Here is a 26,327-nt window from a genome sequence, read left to right on the forward strand (position 1 = left end):
AAAGCTGCAGCCCAATCTGAAACCTGAAATCTTTGCAGACACCAACCACTCTTTCACTGCAGTCTTCTATAATTGAGACTCAGTCTTCTGACATCTTCCCTTTAGTCTCACGGCAGCCACGACACTGCATTTGAACACTTTCTGTACCAAGCACCAGATACAGGACACCCTCTGGTTCAACTGGGGTCAAATAAACAAAGAACAACATGCAACTTAAATCCTTCTAAAATTGACATTTTGGGAAACCAGATGTCCCTCTGTATGTGAGACTGCACAGCACTTCTTCTCCCCTGTCCTGTATCTAGAGACAGTGTCCCATTATTTTGACTGGTTCTGCAGGACATGCGCTATTTTAAAGGCTGACTTTTACCTAATGCACATAATGGGAAGGTTTTTTATTATTTTGTGAGTCAAGGTTAGCTTATCTAATGCTATAGCCTTACTGAAACCCAAAGATGCATTCAAATATAATATATCTGACCACCTCCCAGCATTGTTAACGTGTCCCACATCATCCCACATTTAGTTTGTTGGGATCGGCTCACCCTGATGACGTCTTACGGCACTGTCACCTCACGGTAAGAAGGTTACTTGTTCAAACTCTGGCTTGGTTGTTTCTGTGTAGAGTCTGCATGTTCTCCCAGTGGCTACACACGTTTCCAGCATGAACGCAGACATGCAAGTTAGGATCATTTATGATTCTAAACTGGCCATGAATAAGAAGGACTTTACAGACTAAAGCACTGTCTGAACTTATGTTTAAATGTGGGCTTTGAGTGGTAGTAAGACTAGAAGGAGGACTGTAGAAATTCCAGTCTATTTGTGAACGAGCGCTCTTCATTTCCTATAACCTGCTAGATAATAACGTTACATGAATAGCCTTTATATCTCTTAGAAATGTTTCTACCTACAGAATTCTGCAAAAAAAAAAAATGGACCAGCGACTGTTCATTCAACAAAAGACATATTTGAAGATATTCGCTCCATGACTCTAAACAGAGAAACCTGCACTAGAATAAGCAACTGGTACGCCCAAACAAATGTGAGGTACTAAGCGTCCTCACTAGCTCAACAAAGCAACATTTGTCAATGAATGACTCCCTAGGAGTAAGGACTTGGCGACAGTGGGAAGGAAAAACTCCCTTTTAACCCCTCAGAGAGGGGTGACCATCTGCCGTGACCACAAAGCCTTTTCTCTTTTTGACAAGTGTTCTGTCAAAAATCACGAGTCACTCCCCGCTGATGCCTCACTGTTGGATTTTGCTGTCCATGTAAAAACGTAGTGACTCAGATTCTGCCTGGAGACGCCACGGACCTTCTTTTCAGCCTCTTTTACTTATAAGACCAGCCACACACATCACGTCTTATATTTAGAGGGTGAATAATGCAGAAGAACATGCAATAAACACTAACAGCTTGTTATGCTGAATGTTCTGCCTGGTCTCACAAGACTTGATTGGCCAAAACAGTCCTCCATGTCTTCTATTTAAGCCATGGGCCTAAATATTGCACCACTACATCAGATGTAGAAGTCTCAAAACCTCAAGCATCAAATATAAAATACCTGGCATTAATGGGTTATAGATGGACATACAGTTGCACTGCCCTTCAAACACAAAAGATGGCACACAATATTACGATAACACCCCCATGTGACTTTTCAATCAAGAATGATTTAAATCGCTGTAGAGGTTTCGACACAGACTACTGCTGCTATAAATTATATCTAACAATTTCATCTATAAAGGTCTCCTTGGAGGTAGAGATACACCAGACATGAAGTTTATACAGGAACTTAGAAATATACAAGAAATCATCACCAAGGAAAGCCTTTGACTATAAGGAATAGAGGCATCAATGAAGCTGCCCTCGGGGAGTTCCTAAAATGTGAAGAGACACTGCCACGGAAAGCTACCATTGGCTTTTTAATAGAATCCGGGATGGTAATGTGCACAGGAACGTGCTCCTACAGTGTCCCGAGGTGCTTTGAGGCGAGCAGGTGTGAACATGAGAATGAGGTCCGTGGAGGCCCCCTCCTTACAAACACGCAGAGAAAGGAAGCTAATGAAGTGGCCATGCTATCTGCTATCAGCAGATGTCCGAACACCGGGGCTACAAATTAGCCGCCATGGGGGGAGCAGAGTGTGGAGACGGTTTTGGGAAAAGCGGGGCTTGCAGCTTTGGTTTTTGGCTTTTGGGGGGCTTCACCGCGTCCTGGGATAATAGAGGGTTTGTCCTTATTCTTATTTTCACAAACTGGGAGCGCAATTCACACTGTGAACGGAGACAGCGGCGATGTTTTACACACACACCAAGAGGCAGTCCGATTTGGAGTTTAGTTGTTAGGAGAAAGAATTCTTCAGGGTGCCTGTTTATTGCTGGCTCATTCCAGTCTGACACCACGGGGATAGCGAGTTTTGAAATAGGCCGCGTTTGTCTGGTTTACAGCACGACGTGGTGGTCGAATAAAGGCCTGAAGGTCACTCTTTATGTGAATTTGGGTTTTACAAGATAAGCAAACGGGCAGAAAAAAGAAATTTGCTCACAGCCAGACATAGTGGTTTGCTTCTGCAAATGCTTAAAATACCTATATCTGTCCTTGCATGTGTTCAATCGTTATCCTGCTGGAAAATTCAACTGTAAGGCTGAGGTCTTTTCAAACTCCAAACTCGCTCTGAACTCAGTTTTGCCCTCAATATTGGCTGCTGTGTTTCTCCTTTTATTCCTCCCTCTGTCAACTCCATGCTATACAGTAGGGATGGTGTCATGTGGGTATTGAATTGTTCCCGGAATCTGCCAGACATAACACTGCACACAACAAATGAAAAAGTTCATTTTCTGTTTAATCAAAATTTTCACGAGTCTGCCTGCAAACTCTGGGGGCCCACACGCACAAAAACAATGCAGACACTGCTTTCTGCAGCTTTGTGCGATCTGACAATGCGTCCAACAGTAGGAAAATGTCAGAAGAGGGAGTCCGGACACATTTTGTGGTGAGGTTTAATCTTTTCACAGCACAACTATTTCTTTTTCTTTCCATCACATAAAACAGCAGGACAGTCTCCTCTCTCAGCCTTTTATTTGGAATTCTTTACTACCTGTAGGCACCTGTGCAACCATGATGAAAAACATGTTTGATCGTGGCTGTAGTTCGTTTTACTAAATCTACCTTAACACGCAAGTCTGTCTCTCACTTATTTGACATTTCCAGCCTGTCTGCGGACTGCGTATGTACAGCAGATCGTCACAAAGAGGTCCCAGTCCCGCAGCGTCGCTGGCTACATCCATAGTGAGCCAAATTGAAATCAAAAGCAGAACCAAACACATGCACGATACAAAGCTCCATATAAACCTAAGATCTCACTACAATGGTAGGAAAAAACTGGGATTATGATTCAAAAAAATAAAAATCAACAACTAGAATTCGTCTCACATCATATTTCTGCATTATTGTTCTCCGTGTGTCTATGTGGGTTCTCTCCGGGTACTCCGGCTTCCTCCCACCGTCCAAAGACATGCAGTTAGTGGGGTTAGGTTAACTGGTGATTCTAAATTGTCCAAATGTGTGAGTGTGAATGGTTGTATATCTGTGTTAGATTTGCAACTGCCGACCTGTCCAGGGTGTAGACTGCTTCTCACCCTATGGCAGCTGAGATAGTCTCAGCGCCCCCCGCACCCTGAAAAGGATAAGTGGATGGATGGATGGATGGATGGATGGATGGATGGTATGGATGAGATGGATGGGTGGATGAATGATGATGGATGGGTGGATGGATGATGGATGGGTGGGATGGATGGATGGATGGATGATGATGGATGGATGATGGATGGATGGATGGATGTGATGTGGTGATGGATGGATGATGGATGGATGATGGATGGATGGTGATGGATGGATGGTGATGGGTGGATGGATGGATTGATGGGTGGATGGATGGATGGATGGATGGGTGTGTGGATGCTGTCATCTTCACTGCGAAAACACTGAGCAATGTGTGCAGTGAGAGGCTACACGCTCTGCTAAAATCGTAAAGCCTACATAAAAGTCCATCCACACTAAAATAACACAGGTTGCCAACCTCCTTCTGACCAACTACAAATAGCTGCCACAACTGGTTGTCCAGAGGTTGAATGTGCAGCATCTTCAATCACAGTGACTGCACAGGTGGTTCCCAGCGAGGCAGTCTGACTTGAACAGGCAGAATTTAATTGTAAATAATTTTATTTGCCATTAAATCTATAAACACTCAACACAAACACTGGAATCAATCTGAGTCAGTCCGTTCCAATGAGCGTAACAGCTCAGTGGACTCAACTGGTTATATACTAGTTATATTCCTATATAAAAGCAGGGTTGTCTACATCACTTTGCAGTAAAATCTCCATCTTGCAGAAACGACGTCACTATTTCTGGAGGAATTTCTGAGTTTCTAAATCTATGAGGTTCTGGTTGAAGTGTGAATGTCAGGAGCTGCTTTTGCGTATGTCGACAGCAACAGATCTGCAATTTTCACAGATTTGTCACTAACGGATTGCATTCAATCCCCAGCTTGACCCACTTACATCACAATCTGACTGATAAACAGACCGACAGGCAATAAGATCACAAGTTCACTGCACACAGTCGCTGTAATTCTGATCATGCTGCAATCTCCAACCACAGTTTTCGCTGGTGTGACTGTAGCATTAGATGGACACTGAGATTACTAGTTTCAAGCCATATAAAATGTTTATTTTGTATAATACCCACTCGAGTTTTTTGGGTTGAGCAGACTTTGTGATTAAACCATACCGTAACATATGCAGTGTCCTTGTTCCTCACTTCTGATTGTAAAATACTGAGAAGATGGCATTTATATTCAAAAACTGTTCTCATGTCCATCTTTTATATACAGCCTAAGGCTAAAATTCTCACGCTACACAAGTGTGAGTTTATTTTGCATCAAGTACAAGATGCAAGAAGTATGCAAATTGACACCAAGCCTAACTGCTGGGCTGAGATACGATCTAAACTTTGATCTCCTGCGAAGAGCCACCTAACCACCACAGCCTCCACATCTGTACTTTCTGCCTTACTAAATAAAAGGCACACTGCTTCCTACATTGGTACTGAAAGTTGGTATTGAACATAAATCATGTGGCTGCAGAACTGTCAAATATAAATGTAATTTCAGGGGATACTGAGCTGCTATTTCAGGATATTAAGAAAAGATTGTGGTACCATGTTGCCAGTTTCACATATATAGAGACATTTAGTCATCCTTAAGGTCTCTGTTCTGGCTAAACTTTACGTTTAGGAGCACTTTCCTTGTCTCTGTCATTTAGATCTAATTTCCAAAGTGCTGCAGTGGTGATTGCTCCCTCCGTTACAGCCAAAGAATAGAGTCAGTCTGCAGGAGTCATATTTTTGGTTTTCAGTAGCCTCCCTGGCCCTGGACCTGCTTGTCCACAATAGATGTTCAGTTTATTCAGACAGGAAAACTCTGTTCATACACATCTATCTGTTAATGATGAAGCCCTGCAACTCGCAGGCACATAATGAGCACACAGACGTGGCCTTTCTACACGTTTCAGATCGACAGTACGTCTGAAGCGTGCCGCAAGAATGCGCGCGCATTTATCTGCCCGTCCGCTCGCGCGCTTCGCCAGCACACCTCCAAGTAATGGCCGTTGCCACAGTAACCAGGTGACCCACGCTAGCAATTAGAGAGTCCCTAACAGGCTCGGTGCCGGCAAGTGCACACAGATGCAGCGCATACATTATGTAAACTACAGTCCCCGCGAAAGTCTCCCTCACCTGCCTTAGCCAACAGCAGCCCGGCTCGCGCTTCTAATTTAATACGTCCTCAACATCGGCAAAAAAAGAGAAGAAAAAAAACCCACATCCATCACGAGGAAGCCACACGACACAGCACATCTGTGGCGTGCCTCCAAACCGGGGACATTAGGTGGGTATTACAAAAGGTGGGTGCAGGGGGGGAAGTAGACAGAGGGAGAGATGGAGAAAGAGAAAAAGGGAGAGAGAACTTTTAACTTAAAACTCACCAGCTTCATATTTGTGGGTTTTTCTGTCTTTATTTCCTATTCACGGCGGAGAGGGAGGGAAAAAATAAAAACTCCCTCTGTGCTTTTATGAACGTGGCGGCACAGCGGTGAGTATGGGCTTTAAACATGATTGGCTTGTTAAAGTAGAAGGGATAGGGGCAGAATATATGTGGTGCTGATGGTTGTAAAAGTCCAACTTGCACACCTGGTTTAAAGGCCTTTTCACAGATTTATGAGAACGTGTCAGCTTTTTTCTTTTCTTTTTTTTTTTTTAACTCGGCCAAAAGAATACATGAGTTATTCTTTCTGTTGCCTTGGCACCTCAACTGTGTTGAACACTGACCACGGAAAAGTTTCCGAGTACAACTCCCGTTGCCTTCGTTAATGAAGCAAAACGAGTATGCGCAGCGGAAACGCGCTTTTCGGATGCTTCAAAGTGAGAGGAGACAGTAACAAAGTTGCTTACCGCACAGTTTGTTCTGGTGCAGGAACTCCATCTGCAGCTTCTGGCCAGCACGCTGAGCCAAGAGGTACGGGGTGGAGTAGGTTGGATCCCCGGTGGCGCACATAACATCTGCCCCGCTGAACACGAGCGCCATGGTCTGCAGCACATCAGAGGACACCACAGCTGCACACAGCGCCTTCACACATAAAAGAAGATACAAGGGCCCGTGATGAGCTTATTTGCGAGTTTCGCTCACATTTTATTTGCAGTTTCGGCGTGTTTGTGAATCAGATTCCCGAGGCTCATTTTTAGTGGTCGCAAATCTCATTTATGGACGTCCACCTGCCACTTGCCATTTCCTGCTGTGATAGCCTAATAAAAGAATGAAGAAGTGGAGCAGCAGCTCATTGGATTTCTAAGTAGCTTTCTGTAGCTGGATTAATGCCTTAAAAGAAAAAAAAAACAGACATAGAGACAGTGAAAAAAATCTCTGGAAATGTAAGTATGGCTTCACTTCTCTGTGTAGGAGGAGCAGCGTGGTGTTGCTGCGTACGTGTATGCGCGATTGCCAGGTTGATAGAGGACAAAGAGTCTATAAAGCGGCGTCAGAAAACCACATAAAGTTACGAATTGAGTTCCACCCGCTGATCTCAAAAGAGAAGTTAAAATGCGATCAAACTTTAATACTCCCAGTGGGAATCATTAAAGCTCAAAACCCTGAGCTAAAAAAAAAGGAATATAGCAAATAAGGAGAGGACAAATGGGCCATATTAAATATAATGAAACTAACAATTTTCACAAAGAGAAATGTGGGAATAAAGACATGAAACACAACGAAGTGAGCTAAAAGTACAAAAGAACAGCAGCAGGCTGCGATGAAGCAAGATAGAGTGAATTTCCTGCAGGAAAACAAACCAAGCATGGAATATGAATATATATATATATATATATATATATATATATATGAATCAGAAGCTGATAAATACAGCCATGTAATCTGTGCATGGATAAACAGAGCATGTATTAAACGTTCAGGATGAGCCTAAACAAAGAGTGCAGTGTGCAGGCGGGAAATAATTAAAGGAAAATCCTTGACCCCTCCTCTCAGGAAGATCTGATGCTCTGTTTGAGCACCCTAGATGCCCTCCTTTAGAGTGAGGGTCAGCGCGAATCAATACACAGTTGTTCCGGGTGATCACCTTGATCCTCTGATGAACCTTTTCTATCCTGTTGGAAATGGTCTTTTTCAGGACTCATCGAGGGGACACAAGAGGTCTCTGAATGGTTTGGTAATTATGAAAATGATGTCACGGCTTTCTCAGTCACCAGAACTCAACACACATGGGAGCTTTCCATCACTATCAAAATGACACGTAAGGAGTATCCTTTGGAGGAAAGGTGTCTCATCACTCCAGCAACGCAAGAGAGACCTACAGAATCAATGCCGAGGCAGACTGAAGCAGTTCTGGTGGAACAGAGTGAGGTTGGTTTTTCCATGAATTTTATACATTTGTACGCCTCCACCAGTCACTATGAAACTTCAATAATGAGCAGGGTTCTCCAACTAAGAGACACAAAGCTACTGCAGAGGAAAACTATAAGGAAGGAAGGAAGGAAGGAAGGATGATGATGGATGAGGATGATGATGGATGGATGATGGATGGATGGATGGATGGATGGATGGATGGATGGATGGATGGACGGACGGACGGACGGACAACCAAAGAAGAGTTTACTGATGCCAACATTCTGTTTCTTATTCATCCAACATTCACCTTGTATACTGTTCCAGTGTACCATCACTGACTGAAACTGTGGGGTGTGTGGCATGTAATTCTATTTATTTCTACCGAAAACGTTTTTGTTTTTAGTCAACAAATAGATTTAAAAAGAAAACAAAATTAAATGCAGCCTCTCAGTTCAGCCGCAACGTTTTTAGCTCCTCCCCTTTTAAAGCCACTCGCTTCTTTAAGCAGACCTTTTTCTGATTGGCTGAATAAAAATGCCCCCAGCAGTTATTATAGATGTTAACCTGGCTACTGCACATGTTAATGCCACTTAGCTACTAGCAAGTAGCTTGTAACCACCTTAGCTGCCACATTAATCAAAATATGTTGCAAAGTCACCAGAAGTGCAGCACAACAGACAACCTAACCATGTTGTGTCATTTGGAGGTTTTTTTTGCACTACCTAAGAGAATCTTAAAGTTATATACTGAATAATATTTGGAAAAGTTTTAAGCTGCTAAACCACTCCTCACGAAACGCCAAAGGGATTTGTGTCTCACTGGCCAAGCCAATGTGTAAACGACTACACTATACACAACAGAAAAACAGTGTTGTCACTGATGTTTTTGTTCTTTTCTTTATAAGAATAAAATGCATATAAACATAACCCTGCTTCATAACAATACAAAGCAGGGCCATTATATCAAAGACATATTTCCTACTTCGATGCCGAGAAACCGTAGCTACACTGGCCCGGACACTCAAGTAATACCTCAAGTTGGGATAGTGAGCCAGTGTAGCATCCAGTCTGGCCCTGGTCAAGCATGAGAAGCAGTAGTACTGCTGCCCAGATATTTTCGTATATAGACCATGACTGTGACTTCTTGTCAACCCTGTTGAACGACAGGCAGAGAATGAACAAAAGAGTAAATGCGACGATAGCTGGAGGCTTTTGACAAGCAACCACTCGAGAGAATATTATTAGGAGAGCCAGCCAGCTGGGCTTCCTTTCTCCGCTGATGCTTCCTGGCACGTAGCTTGTGATGTTGCCTCTCCAGTCCACCAGTACAAGACACGGCCGGGGATCAGTGGCTTGGTTGCTCCATCAAGCCAAAACAATGTAGCTTCTCCAGCAGATCATAATAACGTCTGATTGGTAACAGTTGCGGTGTCTAGTGATGGAGGACATCAACACGGGTGGTTTCAAGAGATTAACTAAAGCCTGACAGAAAAACAAAAGCGGCCTCACTTAGGATTCTATTACACTCCATTCTAAAACAATACCAACACCTTTTAAGGCAACTTATTTAACGTATTGCACTTTAAAGAAAAGTATCTAAAAGCCACTAAGAGGTTAAACAGAAGGAGGCAGTTAAAACTAATTCCTGTGAGTTTCACTTTTTCTTCCCATCTCCTCCTGTGAAGCCTTAACCTTCATTTAAATACAGACTCGATGTTCTTTAGACCCTGCTGACATCAAACTAAATGCGGTGTAAGGTAACGCCGCACTGGTTTCACGTAAGCAGGGAAGGTAAATAAATACATTTCCTCTATACACTCTTCTTTACATTTCACCTTTAACAGCGCCTATAAGATGAAGAAAGACATCGTTATAGAGCGAGTGTGGTGTCTGGCCATGCAGACATACTTTGTGATCCCGCTAAGATAAGCAAGATAAAAGAGTCTGAAGAATACAGTCTGAGCAGGGAAAATATTTTCTGTCTATTTCAATCTGTCCAGTCGATTGATGTGACACCGTGCACGATGACCCGCAACAAAGGGGATCAACGGAGGAGTCGAGTGGCAAATAGCGGAATTTCAACGAACAACCTTTCCTTTCACTGGGCTTTGAGCCGAGTCAGTAGGCTGCATCGATCCGCCACAAACAAGCAATATCCATCCGAAAGTGAGGCACGCCGAGGCTTGTGCATATACACGCACAAACAAAAGTACCCGTCGATATAACCTGGCCACCCACACAAAGGCCCTGCACTGAGATAAAGATGTTCAAATATGCGTGTTCCCAGAGCTGCGCCAAAAAAAATAGATATCTTCATCAGTAGCACAATAACTGAAAAGTAATGTGAAGAAAGATTTTAAAAAATTATAATTACTTTAGCACGTGCACACACGCGCGCGCCTCTGTCTTTTTCCCGCACACGGAAGATGGGGTCAGATTATGGCAAAATAGTCCCTTGCAACTTGGCCTTATTCTGTGTCGTCTCTGGAAATGACCTTCCGTGTCATAGCAATTACCGTGGCCACAAGAGGGTTAGGGTGTGCGTGTGTGCGAGGGTGTGTAATGATATAAGAAGCTCCTTTGACACTGCACTCTCTAGGTCATGTGGTCTGCGGAGAGTTAGTGGAGGTCACTAGGATATGAGCTTCTAATGGAGGGGAAATGGGACTGAGAAAGAGAGGGAGCGGGATGAAGAGTACGCATTAAATGAAGGGGAAAAAAACGATGGGTTGCAAACAAAAAGAATCCCATCGCAACACACACTGCTGGGATTATGTAAGGGAACATATTGACGCAGTCACCTATAAATCACTACCTTTACTTCATTACCTGAAATGACGCTTTAAACGGTGATTTGCGGCATGCGCTGAGTAAATCTCGTGACCCCTGAGCCCCATAAAACCTGTTGAAATGCCATCGCATGATTCCAAAAAAACTGCTTGAATGTCAACAAGGAAATTGCTAGTATTATTGTCTTTGTCCCGAGAGGAGTCCCAGAGGAAAAAGGTTTTATATAGCTTTCATTATTTCATATTCGCGCTTGTGTTACAGTAAGTAAATGTGACACAGAAGTGGAACAGCGTGTCCGATGAGATTAGACTCAGTGTCCTTGTTTATGTTAAAAATACTGGGTTTTTTTGGTCTCTTTTTTTTAAACATGTTGTTTGTGACTCATTAGTTTGTGTGGAGATGTATAGAGTTGCTTTGAAGACTTTTTAGTGTTTTAGTGCACTTTGGCGCACATATTTTACATCTGCAGGTCACCACAGTGGATTTTAAATGAAAGAATTAACATGTGATTGATGTTCAGGCTTTCAGTTTTAATTTAAGTGGTTAAACAAACCTCAGTTTTATAAGAATAACTGGACACACCAGCTTCATTTACAATATAAGGATTGTTTTTAATGCTTGAATAAAAGTCCTTTGCAGTAAATAAAGTCTAGAATTGTGTTAATGTCCACGTACTGATAGACCTAGCTGCATGTATCGTATTCTATATGTGCCTCCATGACACTTCAAGTGTGTCAAGGCCACTTCCAGCCCTTCCCTGCATTCATCCCTCGTGCACTCACACACTAAAACGCCCCTACCTCTCCAGTGGCTTGACTCTTTCGGGGTGCTGCACTCCGTCTGTGTTACACTTCCCCTCCTGCACCCGCCTGCAAAGAGCTCCCACTAGAACAGCAAATTCACACATCTCAAGTCAAGGAGCACACATGTTCACACGCATGTACACGCTGCACACCCCAAAGCGCACGCTCGCGCGAAAGCTGGCAAAGTCGTAATAAAACCAACCCAAGCGTTTCTGTTGTGGATCCTAATCCACTTTTCCACTTAGCTAGCTAGTATATCTCTTCCTTACTTTCTCGCCTCATTCCCCCTGTCTACATTTCCATTTCCCCTCTTTCGGTGCAGGAAAACAATACAAGGGGGCTGATCTGCGTAAATGCTGATGCCGGTGGAAACTGCTTCACTGCTTAGAGCTCTTAAAAGGAGGCCAGAAAAAGCAGACCCTCTCCTTTTTTTCTTTTTTTACAGCAGCAATAAACCCTAAACCCCAAGGCCTAAGCACCAACATGCCTATATTTGAGATCGATAAGACTTCTCCTTTGGCATCTTTAGGCTTAAAGTGCGGATTTACCAATGATCAAAAGGTCAGGAAAATATGGGCTTTCTCAAGTTTAGTGGATTTAGCTTATGGAGTGTACCATGTGCACTTTTCCTTAAAGGTACAAACGAAGCTATAAAACAGATTTCATGCTCGGGGAACTCCTGCTATCACTGCCCATCATTAATTAAAATTACTTAGCTAAGCAGACAGAGAAATATTACACTGAAGGTCTGCAAGGGTTGTGATTTTTTATGTTTTACTTACATCATGCAGTGGGGAGGACTCTATTTTACACATTTATCTTGGGGGAACAACATTACAGAAAAGGATATATTGTTTCCTGTAAACATATGCTGACTGGTGCTAATATTTAACCTGGCATTTTTGGTGTAGAAAACTTAAAACTGGCAGGTAGAGTGACTGCAGACTTAAGACAGAAGCCACAAGTCAACAGAGCAATGTGGTTATTGGTGTAGCATACGTGTCTTTGCCTAAAGACAAAGTCAATGGCAGCTTTAATGTTAAGGGCATTGCTATATGTTCAGGACTATGAGGGTAGTCGGCTGTGGACCTGCTGTACCTTCGCCACATTTGTTCAGCTTAGAAAGGCAGACAAAATCCATCAAGTCACATACACAGAGTACTGTTAGATGTTCTAATCTGTTTAAAGTGGTTAGAGGAGTCAGAAGAAGTCTCTTCTATTTCCTTGCAGAGTACGATCAATACTTGATTTCTTTGGCTGATGGTGATTTTTAGGCTGTTAGAACTTCAGAAAGTGGGACATCAGCTTATATTCTGTACATGATGACATCATTGTAAGATTATATTGCTGGAAAATTCATAAACAAACTAATAAGCATCTGTGACAGACTGGCAACCTGTCCAAGGTATACCTGGCCTTTTGCAGTATGGCAGCTGGGGTAGGCTCCAGCCCTTTCACAACTCTGAAATGGAGAAGTGGTTAAGAAAACGGATGGATAGAGTTACCAACTTACCACTAAGACACTGAGTCAGCACAGATACAACAAATACTGTACTGTACAAACGTCTTGTGCCACCTCTAGTTTCTTTATATTTTGCCAGGGAAATGGGAAATAGGGGAAGTGATTTATTAGATGATGTACAAAGATATAAGTCAAAAACAGACTTTATACAGTGTACAGAAAGTTATATTTGGTTTTACCGCCTTTATTCTTCAACACAGTCTGAACTGTCTTAGTCAAGCTTTCTTGTCATTTCTTTAAGCAGACTTCAGGAATAGTTCTCTGGGCGTCTTGAAGGGCATTCAGAGCTCTTCTTTGGATGTTTCTGCCGTTTGTTCGGTTCTCTGTCAAGATGATCCTACACTGCTTCAATAACGTTGAGGTCCGGGCTCTGGGGAGACTAATCCAAGACTGATAGTGTTTCACTGAGTGTTTTTCTATCCAAGTATGCTTTTACTGCACTGGGAGTGTGTGTGAGATCATGGTCAAGCTGGAAAATGAAGCTGTTGTCAAGCAAACGTATTATGTGGCGAATCAAAATCTGATGGTACATTTCTGTGCTCATAATTCCTTAAATTTTGACAAGATCTCCAACACCGCCATGCTTAACTAATGACTCTGGACACTCCCCTTATAATTCTCTCGGTTTTGTATTTAGCCACCAACTCATTAAGTTACTGACTTTTAACAAAGTGCCTAAAGATACAATTTTCAGTAAAAATGTATGAAAAAGCAGCCAGTGTCCAACTACTGCTGCTCAAGAGTGCTGGGTTCCTTGGACGCAATACAAAGAATTGAGGTGTGGCTCAAGACTTTTGCACAGTACCACCACTGCAGATAGTGTAGACAGTGCAGCCTACAAACGCACCAACACCAATAGCGGTAATGTCAGTAAACTGGCATATCAGCTGAACTCTTCTTCACAGAAAACCGTTCATGAAGTCATTTATTTATGACTGCCACTACACCTCAGAACATGACTTCTATAGCTTCAGTTTCAGTTGGTGCTTCTTTTGCTCCAGTACATCCATACATAAAATACTTAATGATATTTTATTAATCACTGACTTAGGAGACCCAGCTGTGCTCCTGCTCCTAGACTTAACTGCAGCCTTTGATACTGTTGACCACAGCATTCTGATCTCCCGTTTGGAGCAATGTGGTATCAAAGGTATCCCCTTGGAATGGTTTAGGTCGTACCTCTCCGAGAGGACTTTTTCTGTGAGCCTTGATGATTTTATTTCTTCCCCAGCTCCTTTTACTTGTGGTGTCCCGCAGGGTTCCGTATTAGGCCCAATTCTTTTTTCAATCTACATGTTGCCCCTAGGCCTGATCTTTAGGAAGCATAACATCTGCTTTCACTCATATGCCGACGACACCCAGATTTATCTTCGGTTTAATAGAAACACCTCCACGCCCATGGAATCGCTAGTCAAATGTCTTGACGAAGTTAAAACCTGGATGGCCTCAAATTTTCTTACCTTCAACCAGGATAAAACTGAGGTAATTATTTTTAGACCGAGCTGTAATTTCAATGCCCCTGATTTGGACTTATGCAACCTAACATGTGCTGTTAAAACGCATGTAAAAAACCTGGGGGTTTCCTTGGATAGCAAACTTACATTCGAGAAACAAATTAATTCAGTTGTCCAGCAGTCCTTTTTTAAATTAAGGCTCCTATCCAAAGTGAGATCGTTTTTACCTTTTAGAAATTTGGAACGAGCAATTCATGCGTTTGTTTTATCGCAACTGGATTACTGCAATTCACTATATGTGGGTGTCAGTCAGTCCAGCTTGCCCATATGGAAAAGATATATATAAATCTTACAAAGTTTTTATCTGTCTTGTATGAAACTTGTATGAAAAGCATACAAGAGTGAAAACACATATAAGATCCCTTGAAAAATTATATAATGAAACTTGTATGTTTTGGATACTTACTAAAAAAATATATGAAAGTAATGAGAAAGTGGCCACTTTCATGAGTAAATCATGTATGTTTTTACCATTTCTTTTCCATATGGGTGGCCCGGCTCCAACTTGTACAGAATGCTGCAGCTCGCCTTTTGACTTGTGTGAAGAAACACCAACATATTACTCCGGTGCTTGCTTCCCTTCATTGGCTTCCAGAATTAAATTCAAAATCTTACTTTTGACTTATAAAGTGCTAATTGGCCAGGCACCGGACTATTTGTCTGACCTATTGCAGCTTTATACGCCCTCTAGTACAGCGGTCCCCAACCTTTTTTGCGCCACGGACCGGTTTGTGCCCGACAATATTTTCACGGACCGGCCTTTAATGTGTCGCGGATAAATACAACAAAATAAAACTAGTACTGGTACCGAAAAAAATAAGATTTATTCATAACACACGTGAAAAGACCCACGAAAACCGAGTTAACGATAAAAACGATAACAAAATAACGCTGAAACCAATAAAAACCCTGAAAACCATACATTTCACACCCGAGTCTCACTCTCGCGGCCCGGTACCAAATGACTCCGGTCCGTGGCCCGGGGGTTGAGGACCGCTGCTCTAGAGCCCTTCGATCAAGCGATCACCTGCTACTTACCTTACATAAGTCTAGGATGGTTCATAGAGGAGATCGGGCATTTGCGGTTGTGGCACCGAAAATGTGGAATGATCTACCTCTCCACATTAGAAAGGCCCCAACTGTTACTCTTTTTAAATCGCATCTTAAAACATATTTTTTTACTCTGGCTTTCGAAACTGTATGAGAGTTACCAATTCTTCTATCCTAATTTTCTTTTAATTTTCTGTCATTGTTTAACTGTTACGCTGTACAGCACTTTGGTCAGCTCCCTGTTGTTATTAAACGTGCTTTATGAATAAATGAATGAAATAAATGAAATCCATCATTTCTGTACCTTGTTTAGATGCTCCAGGTCATTAAAGCCCTCCAGGACACTCGTGTACTTCCTTTCCCTGTATTTCCTGCGGATAAATGTGGCCCGCTGCTCCGCAGAAGCCTCTCTGTAGAGATCCTCCTCCAGGGGGAGATTAGCAGCCCAGAAACTGTTAGCATTCTTGTTCCCCACTTCCAGAAAGAGCTAAGGGGTTGCAAAACATGTACAAAGTGACACGTTTGGATGAGAATTATTTGCAGAAGTATTACTGTGATTTGAAATGACCATTGATCATCATTGCGGAACTGTCAAGCATCTTCCCAGTCTTTTAGATTAGTACTAGTACAATGGATACGCTTTCATATAATGGGATTAGGTAAAGACAGGAGTAACACACATGTCATTTACCTCCACTAGTTCATTGCTCCAGACACTGCTGTCCAACTTCAGGCTCCGCACTTTAGAAATACTTGGCCCGAGAGAGCGGTGCTGTCCTGGCACACATGAAGACACGGTCATCAATATTAGCGCACAGCCACACAAACAGACTCACACATTCATTCCCCCATTGGGTTCACAAGGCTCTCTCAGGCTACATTTTTGTTCCTGAAAACGTCACATTAAATAGCAAAAATAACGATTTACATATATGCACAGTGTTCTCCTCGGCGTGCTGAAACACACACCAAATGCTGGTGATGGAATAAACAATAAACAGGCAGTTACAAGATGGAGAAACAGAGCATGACTGCGAGCTCGTTCGCTCACTCACAACAGACATATTTAGTCCCCTCAGCTCTCCTAATTGGAAATGAAAGCAGAGAACGAGGGCCATTAATTGCTAATGAATCATGAGTAATTCATTGTGTTTGTTGGTCGGCCTGTTTATTTGGGTGAACGAGAGGCTTCTGGGGTTGCTTATGGCCAAAGACAGAGCACACATGCATAATACATTAGACAGAAACATGCTGTATGTGTGAATGTGAATTATTGTCCTGTGTGTAATGGCGGATAATTTTATATTTAGATTTGGCATGATCTCATTACCGTCTTCTATTCGCTAGTAGAGCAGCTGTAAATGAAAATGAGGGGCTATGAGCTGTGAAAAGCTATATTGACACAGTTCAAGAGAACACAAGTGGGAGAAGTCTTTGAGTTATAAGCCACTTAAGAGATTTCTTTTTACAAAAGCTAACTAGGAAGTCATTTTTTATAACTAGTCAATATTTGCATTACTTACATAGGCATAGTAGCACTACCCTGCATGTATTTTTATTATTAAGCAGTGCGCCATTCATAAAAAAAATTATCACTCACCAGGACACATAACTGACAGGTCTAATTGCTCCCAGACTGGATTTTGAATCTGATATGCCAAGACACGTCTCATTTTGGTCAGGCTTGATGTGATCAGTTGGTGCATTCATTAGAGACAAAAGGACGGTGCCACCCTTCCTGTCACAGCAGTTTTGAGTCTATACGCTTTCTTTCATGGGCATCTAGACAGAACCACATTTATACTACCTCTAAGATTTATAGACATTTTTCCTCATCAGCACCAATAACTATGAACTCTGAAGTCATTTCATTTTAAATGTCACTTCACATGCAGTTTCATAGGGGAGTTTTAAAGTGGTCACAAACGCGACGTATGCTACGTCATCCAAACGTTAGTGGACCCAGTGTTAAATCCTGTGGAACGCCATGTTCACTTTCAAACCTCATTTGGTATCTCACTATTGGAAGCGTCTTCTGGCATGAAAAAGTGGGTACTTAAATGTTTCCCTTTTAGTTAATTTGGTGAAGTCAGATCAGGGACTTCATCAATATCAAGTATATCAAAATTAAATGTGGTGTTAATTTAAAATCCACACCCTATCTGAAGTTATAATTAAGGTTAGGAGTTGAACATAAATGTCTTACCCTATTAAGAAAGCCTGCGTAAAGATGATCCAATGCATTATTTAAACAATATTATTAGTTCAACAAACTCAGATCTATAAACATGTCAAACTTCAAATATCTTTCTAGGAGATATCACACACCTCTGTTCTTGTTTTACTTGGCAAATCAATAAATCTGATCAAATCAGGGCCTTAGTTTGCCGCTTAGATTGATTCAATCAAATTAGTGCAATAACAATACTATTATAAGATGATTCCTCTTTATAGCAGATGAAATGTTTCTTAAGTTGTAGCTCAGTCACAATAGACTTGAAATTGACTGGTAACCTCTTTGCCATTAAGAACAATCTGCTTTTTCCTGGTAATTGCTTGGAATGTTTTAGCATTTGGGGACTAACTACAAGTAGTTGTGGCAAACAACTGGTCACTCAGTGGTTGACCTCTGGGCGATCACTTTAGATTAAAAGGTAGGTTGCATGGGTCGAGTGACGGAAGGCAACTTGTCTCCAAACGACTGCAGTGCAGCTTGGACTGACTGATAGATTTCCAACACAATACACTCAATCTAAAAATAAGTTCAACTTGTGACTTAGCTGGTTGTACTCTGGTTATATTCCTAGTACCTATGCAGTTAAATCAGCAGCCTTCAGCAACTACGTCACTGTTTTTAAAGGAATGTCAGAACTTCTGTTTCAGGTCTACGAAGTTCTGGCTGAACTCTGAATGAACAAAGTTGATGTGAATCTCTGCAACCTGTCCAAGGTATACCCGGCCTTTTGGAAATGCAAAACAGATTTGCAATTTTCACTAATTTATAACAGTGAATCAATTTGTTAATGCAAACAGATTTCTTCTTATTGCCAACTTAGCCCTATTCAACCACATCCTGACACCAAGCTGAGTCCACCTTATTGCTGCTTTATCATCATCTCCATTGTGCACCAAAGTGTCTTCGAAAATTATATCTGACTACGAGTGGTTACAATCATTTCAAAGGAAGTGAGATTGGAAGTTCATTTTACACAAATGCACTAATTCTGGTCATGCCGCAGACTCCAACCACTCTTTTCCTTAGTGTGACTGTAGCATTAGACCCAAAAGACAAAAAAGAAAAGAAAAGATAACCTTCTTCCCTGCCATTAAGAGAATTTATTTTTTTATTCTCTACACATATTGAGGGTGGATACAGCAGTGGGGTCTAGGGTTACATTTAAATCTGTTTTCTTCCCAATCTCGAAAAATACACTGAAATGTCAGGGATAATAACAGTCTTGGAGATCAGAAGTCCAACTTGACAAATGAAGGCCAAAGAGTAAGAGTCTGTCCCTGTGAAGGAGTGAAACTATTTTATTCGGGGTGCTTGCAGCAGAGTATTGCCATGCTACATCCACAGAGCCTTTGCAACACCACAGGACCATTTTCACTTGTGTAAGGGTAATGAAGCTGAAAGAATCGTGCATGTGCATGTGCCGCCAGGTATACAGTGAGATCGTCTCATATAAATAGGCTGCTGTAAATGTCTTCATATTTCCGGTGGAAAAAAAACAACACACAAAAAGGCATTCCCATCACTGCAGCTTTCACACAAAAAAATTAAATAAATAAAAAAATTAATGCTCAACCCACCAAGGACTTCACCCCCAATTAAAAACTTTCCCGGTGACTCCATCCACATCACACGGAGTACTTTTTCAACCTTGTGTGCTTGTGTGGATTCCCCCTCCTTCCCCTCTCGACCCCTTCACTCAGTGACAAGTCATGAGGAAGCAGAGCAAGACAATGAACCCTGTAATTTCACATTGCCATGGCAACTGTTGCCAGTGGACATGCCTACAAGTTGCATCTTGGGTTAAAGAAGTTTATTGCATTATATGTGTGAAGCACAGCATAAGGTCTTTGAAGCACTGTCATTTCCTATGGTAGCCGTCTTGGGTAGTAAGCATAAGGACACAAAAAAATGAGTGCATAGATGGAGAGGTGAGTTAATTTAATGAGGAAATAAAATAAGAGAGAAATGTGGGATTGACCTGAAGCCTGTAAAATCGGGGCATGGTCACCGTGACATCAGCAAAGTGAGTCATACACAACCATCAAGAAGCCTTGATCTTAGCATTTTGCATAATATTACCTTGAGTTTTTGGAGGTAGAGGAAAAAGTGGATTGCTAAGTTATTACATCTGTAGTGTATGGGTGCACTGCACATACAAAAATACAGACAAATTACATGAAATACACTCAAGATGTGGCCTGACATCTTGGAAGGGTGTTAGCTCATTTAATCAGACAGTAAGCCATGCTGTTTATCAGACAACTGCACCAATGCTCAAAACACGGATAAGGTTTAGTTCAGTAACTTGAATTACCAGACAGCTAGCGGCTATAGTTACACAGCATAAATAACGCATCATGTAAGTGTTATCAGGATTTAAATGGGTTAGTAATATTAAGAAGTTATTTAAAAAAAGAAAGGAAACCCCAGACAGTTATTAATAGTTTTTACCAACTTTTTAACAAACAAATAAAAATATTTTAGTAAGATCAGTCAGATCCTGTTGAGAAAACAACAGCTAAAATATACTTGAGAAATAGGTCTGTGTAGCTTCTCAGTCGTCAGGTCATGGTGATCTAAGGAGCCTGGAAAGAAAAGTGACTGGATTTTAAGTTTCACCTCTCATCTGAGAACCTTCTTTAGTTCTAAAACCAAATGACCAAACTACCCAAGAAGTAATAACTAGAGATGGACCGATCCGATATTACGTATCGGTATCGGTCCGATACTGACCTAAATTACTGGATCGGATATCGGAGAAAAATAAAAAATGTAATCCGATCCATTAAATATCACGAAAGCACCTCACAAAACTTGCAACACGCCGTAACTCACCTCAGAACGTTAGCACGTCGGAGCAGTATGCATCACGTGATAGAGCGGCTGTGGCATGCGGGACCTGTCGGTGGTCTGGATAGCATTTGGAGCTTCGCTAGCAACCCGGCATTTCATCTCCGACAAAGTTATCCCGAGAGAAGTAAAGCAAGTGTGTAAGTCCATCTCTGAATGTTTGTAAAGCATTCCTGCGTTAAGCTTAACAAGCGACTGCCTCTCCTGCTGCTACTTCAATCATGAAACTGCTTAACGATCAGCTGATCGGCTTTTCTGTCGCGAGTCCGTCTCTCTTGTTTGTTTTTGGCCCACTTTGCACCAGAAAGAGGAAACCAGCGGCTGAACAACAGCAGCACGTTTAAGCTTGATAAGCTGTTGTTAGAATTTATTTAATATTACTTTCTACACCAGGATCTTTTTCTACGAGCTGACGGCTGGTAACTGTGCAGGGGCGGATCTAGCAAAGTTTAGCCAGGGGGGCCGATAGGGCATTAACAGGGAAAAGGGGGCACAAAGACATACTTTTCTTTCTTATTCTCATTTAAAATGTCTAGCTTTTAATATAATATTTATCTGAATCTTACACCCAAAGTTTTAATCTGATGTAAAATGATAGAAGTCATTATTGTATATAGTAACTTTAAGTCTAATATACCCTAGTAAGCTATAGTACTTTTTCCTTTGGGAAGGTACCATCTGTGCAGTCTGCAATTTTGTTGAAGAAAGATGTTGAATCTATTTAATATTTCTTGAAAAATAATTGATTTCTGTGCATTTTTTTTCACACTGCATCAAATTAAGGTTGATTACGTCGATTAAGCATCATGAGGTGGAGCGTGAGGGGTGGTTCCCTATTTTTTATTTATTTATTTTTGTTGTTGCTGGGAGTTGGAACCCTATTAGTTAGGTTGCTTAATATTTAGCTAAGTACTCTTTAAAATACCAGAATAGGGAGGATGGTGTAGGTTTAAGTTTATTAGATTGATCAGTATTGCTGAACTATGAAATATTTTTTTTGCATACAGGTATAACAGAATAGCTTTAGTGTAGTTGTTGTTTTAAACTTGAGTATGAACTTATACAAAATGCAGCAAGATATTTTAAAAAACAGTTTTGTTGATTAAAAAACACTATATCGGATTCATATCGGTATCGGCAGATATCCAAATTTATGATATCGGTATCGGTATCGGACATAAAAAAGTGGTATCGTGCCATCTCTAGTAATAACCTTCACTGCTCACATCAACTCAGTGGACAGAAACAAAGTTCACCAGGGAAGATACAAAGGATAACAGTTTCTCATTTCTGGACTGTGCTGCGCTCACTGAGGAGAATGGAAATCTCAACATTGAAGTTTACCAGAAGACCAGTACCTACTCTTAAACTTGGAGTAATCAAGACCCCGCAACACAGGGCATAACATGTTCCCTCTAAGCTTGAAGGGAAAGAAAAGGAACATACACGTAGAGAAAGCTCTTAAAATATGTGGTTATCTTGATTGGGCTTTCATCAAATCAGAAAAGATGCCCAGTAAACAAGGTCAGACACCAACTAGGGCGAATCAGAAGGACAAACAGAATACTGTCATTCCTTATGTAGCAGGTTTATCAGAGAAACTCAGGAGAATTTTCTCCAAGCACGACATCCCCAGTGTATATCAGACACAGCCATAGACTCAGACAAAAAATGGGTCATCCCAAGGACAAAACTCCCAAACACAAACTGAACAACGTAGTGTGTGCAGTGCAGCGAGGAGAGCTCAGAACTCAAGATTGGAGAGACCAAACAGCCACTTCATAAAGGCATGGCACAACATAGAAGAGCCACCTCCACAGGACAAGACTCAGCTGTACGTCTACATCTAAAGGATAAAGGTCACTCTTTCAAGGATGTCAATGTTCCCATTTAGGACATCGAAGACAGATGGTTTGAAAGAGGAGTGAAAGAAGCCATCCATGTGCACAGTGAACGGTCATCCTTGAACAGAGGGGGTGGCTTACGACACCAACTGTCTGCCACCTACAATCCAGTTTTGAGATCCCTTCCAAGACGCCTCTACAACCACTCACATCATGTGTCAGTTCATCTCAATAAGTCACATGATAGGGCGAGGTAAGGTCCCGCAATGGTTTTACCCCAAACCTCTGCTGATAATGACCCGCACCCTTTTTCTCACCATGGCTCATTAGATAGAGCACATGTGAGTCAACGGCCCTCTAAAGATACAACTCCAACTAGAGCTGGAGAACTCTTAGAACCAAAGAAGCTTCTCAGATGAAACGCCTTCAAGAAACTTAAAGTAGTCCAGGCATCTTCTATCAAAGCTCCTTAGATTACTTTAGAAATAAAAGTTTTTGTTGTTTTTTTTTTTAAAAAAAAATTCAAAGATAATTAGAAGACCGGGCAAGGTTATCTTACAAAGTGTTCAAGGTAGACGCGGACAGTATCCAAAAACATCTTTGAACAAATGCATGTATTACTGCATTTGTGATTAGATAACACTGTAAATATTAATGAACAGAGAAAAAAAATCACTATTATTAATTTAATACTCTCTGAATATAACAGACCCTATCAATTCTTAAAGTGTATGTAAACACAGAGAAAATACTGCAGTTTTAAGCTGTTCATATCAAAGACTGAAGCTGAAGAATATTAAAATCCATTCAGTCTTAGCATGAAAAGACGAAAAGCCAATCTGGGATCATTTTTACCATTAGCCTCCTCATTACTTCTTTCCTCTTCCTCTTGTTCAGCATTTCTCTTTATTGTGCATGACAATAAAGCAGATCGCTAATTAAAAGCATGAGCAGTCACTGGTATTCCAAATGGACCACAGCCCAATTTAAAATAGAGCACAGTGTGAGGACAGCTTCCCTCGTAGCAAATATCCACCCCTCCTGCTCCCGGCGTGCCGACAAAATGTAATATTAAACACCTCAGCAAATGAAATCATTTAAGGCTGTTTGAAAGGAGATGTTGGATATCTGATGTGTACCAATTACACAGGCTTTGCACAGGTGAGGTGAAGAATTGCATTAAATTGCATGACTCTGGGAGAAATCTGGAGCGGGAAGATGGGGTGTATAGGCATGCACACACAAATAAAAAAAATAAAGAAAAACACCTACACACCAACAAGATATCCCTGCACATCAAGCATGGCTGCCACGTCTCTCTAATCATGTTTAGCGGGTCAAGAAGGAGTTCGGGATCCCCCAAGTTCTCGCCTGTGGCTTAATCTTTGTTGTCATTTCATCTGAGCCATCCAGTATAGCCAAACAGATTAGAGAGGCCAGAGGCCAGACGCCAACTCCCATATGTGGCTTATCACCTGAGATCTTATTCCAAAAGAGCCTCCTGGTCAGAGCACACGCTCAGACAGGCACACACATCAGACCACACATGCACAGAGAGGAGCCGAGCACTAACATGCATCCCTTTTTAATTTGGCACGTCTCTGAGGATCAGTCATAACTTTTTACACGCGGTGTGGTGTTTATTTTTTTTCTTTCCATAAGTTATGACTCCAGAGAGACAAGAGGAAATAATATTCTGCTGGCATTTCCAGCTGGTTTGCTTTGTGCCTTGCTTGTGAGCTTTTATAGCCACATAGTGCAAACTTGTGATTCCCCCCAAACACACATGAATGGTTGCACATGTGTATGTTTTCTCCCACTGAAAATGCTACGTCCAGATAAACAGTCAACTTTAAGGATAGTAAAAAGCACACCGGCTGCTTATTAACCATTTTAAAGCATCTATTAAAGTCGTCATTACTTTATTGCAGAACTCTACATTATAAGAGTTCAATTCAACAAGCTCATTTAACTTTATTTATAAGAAGTATTTAGATAAATCATTTTTAATTTGATTTTTTTTCATTTAAGCAATTTCAATGAAGTTTTCGTTTAACAGTTTCACCTACAGATTGCCAGCAACCTCCAATGACCACTCGCCAACTGGTCAAGGAATATACTTGTTTCCCAAGTGAGTGAAGGTTGCTCACTGGTTTGTAGGCCTAACAAACCAGTGAGCATTTATGGGGCCTCACTAAGGCCTTAGAAAGACTTTTAATCATAATTAATTTATAACAACTTCCATATCTGCTACTGATACGCAGTATTTAAATTATTACTCTACAATGACTAAAAGGGGTTAAAACCACCGTGCTACTGATATGTCTGCAATTAAACCATTAGTTATTGTCAAACGTACCTAACATAGGGTGTTGCCATTAATCTGCAGTAGTTGTTGCATTAGCTGACAAATATTACAAGGCCCAGGGCTTGTTTCCATCACATTTCCCAGAAAAAATTTAAAGATTATTTGATTCACAGCCATAGAAAACATTTTTATGTGTTTTCATCATTCAGCTGCTTAAATATAATAATCCAAGGATCCATCCTCATAGATGAGGAATCGCAGCTTTTAAATTAACCCTGTTGACGGGCGGCTTTCATTGGCACAAAAATGTGACTCTGAAAAACATTCATGTACATTATGTTTATTATCAGCAGCATGCCCACCTCCATCCAGCATGTGTGTGTCTGCACAAGAAGCAGAGAAGCATACCTGTGTTCCTTACCTGCGCATTTCTTACAGATGACCACACCCAGATTGACCGACGCCCACTCCGGCTGCGGCGCGCGGCAGTCGGCGCAGCTTCTATTGGCCTCTTTAAACCAGATCTTCTCTGCCACTTCATAGTCGTAGAGTGTCTCGGCAATCGATTCTTTCACCGCTTCAATCCACTCCTGCTTCTCGCGTTCTGACTCGGCCGTGAAGCTGCAACAATTGATTTTTTTATTTATTTTTTTGCCCCCACCCAACACATACCTCACTGTTATTGATTTGATTTGAGAGAGCAATTAAACAGCACAGTATCGCTTGGCAGGGGTTACGGGGGTGTGCAGTATTTGGAGTAGTTTTGGAGGGGAACGGGGGTGCTAAGTGTGTATGCCTACGTGTGATTGCAATAGCTTTGGTGAAATTGATAGGGGGGAGGGAAGGGGGCAGGTAAATCAATATGTCTCACCATGCACTTCTAAAATCTATAAAGTTCTAATGCGGGAGTGTTTTTTTCCCCCTTTCTTTCATGATATTATTTCTACATTAGACCCAGAAAAGTTAAAAAGTGCTGATGGAAAAAAAAAAAAAGGATAAACATAACCCATTTATAGCTTCAATATATATGTATATATTTTTAAATCAGATTTACACTGTTGCTCCAGCACGAGTTGGAGCAAGAGCTCTGTAAATCTGAAAAAGGCTAGGCAAAGGAGTGAGATGAGCTTGGCAATACAGATGGTGCTCCTTCTGTTGACATGGGTGCAGTAAGTGAAATTACTGCCACATGATGGCAATTTGTTAGTTGTAGCCAAGCGCATTAAGAATATTTGGGAGAATACATCATTAACAGTCACTTAGGTTTACATGCACTATAATAACCCGGCTACAATGATGAGATTAATGAGATTTCTCCAACTATTGGTCTTATTTCAGAGGGATTGCTCATACTCAAGAGGCCTTATATGCAAGCACTGCATGTCATTTGCAAATATTTCAATCTACTCATGTTGCTCTCATTAATTTTCCAAAGTAAATAGATTTTTTTTTT

General features: G+C 41.4%; 1 protein-coding gene across 3 annotated transcripts in view; it reads right to left on the reverse strand.

The window, feature by feature from the left end:
* Positions 1-26,327, reverse strand: part of arap2 (ArfGAP with RhoGAP domain, ankyrin repeat and PH domain 2) — a 172,886-nt gene that overhangs the window by 69,773 nt on the left and 76,786 nt on the right. For all 3 annotated transcript variants that reach the window (XM_042222247.1, XM_005925826.3, XM_014334712.2), the window contains exons 11-14: positions 25,296-25,495; positions 16,328-16,413; positions 15,941-16,123; positions 6,512-6,686 (exon numbers count right to left, since the gene is read on the reverse strand). In XM_042222247.1, the coding sequence (XP_042078181.1) occupies positions 6,512-6,686; positions 15,941-16,123; positions 16,328-16,413; positions 25,296-25,495 (644 nt within the window). The remainder of the gene's footprint in view (positions 1-6,511; positions 6,687-15,940; positions 16,124-16,327; positions 16,414-25,295; positions 25,496-26,327) is intronic.

This window comes from Haplochromis burtoni, unplaced genomic scaffold (assembly GCF_018398535.1).
Source record: "Haplochromis burtoni strain Fernald_Lab_line unplaced genomic scaffold, NCSU_Asbu1 Contig_82, whole genome shotgun sequence".
In the NCBI taxonomy this organism is placed as follows: domain Eukaryota; kingdom Metazoa; phylum Chordata; class Actinopteri; order Cichliformes; family Cichlidae; genus Haplochromis; species Haplochromis burtoni.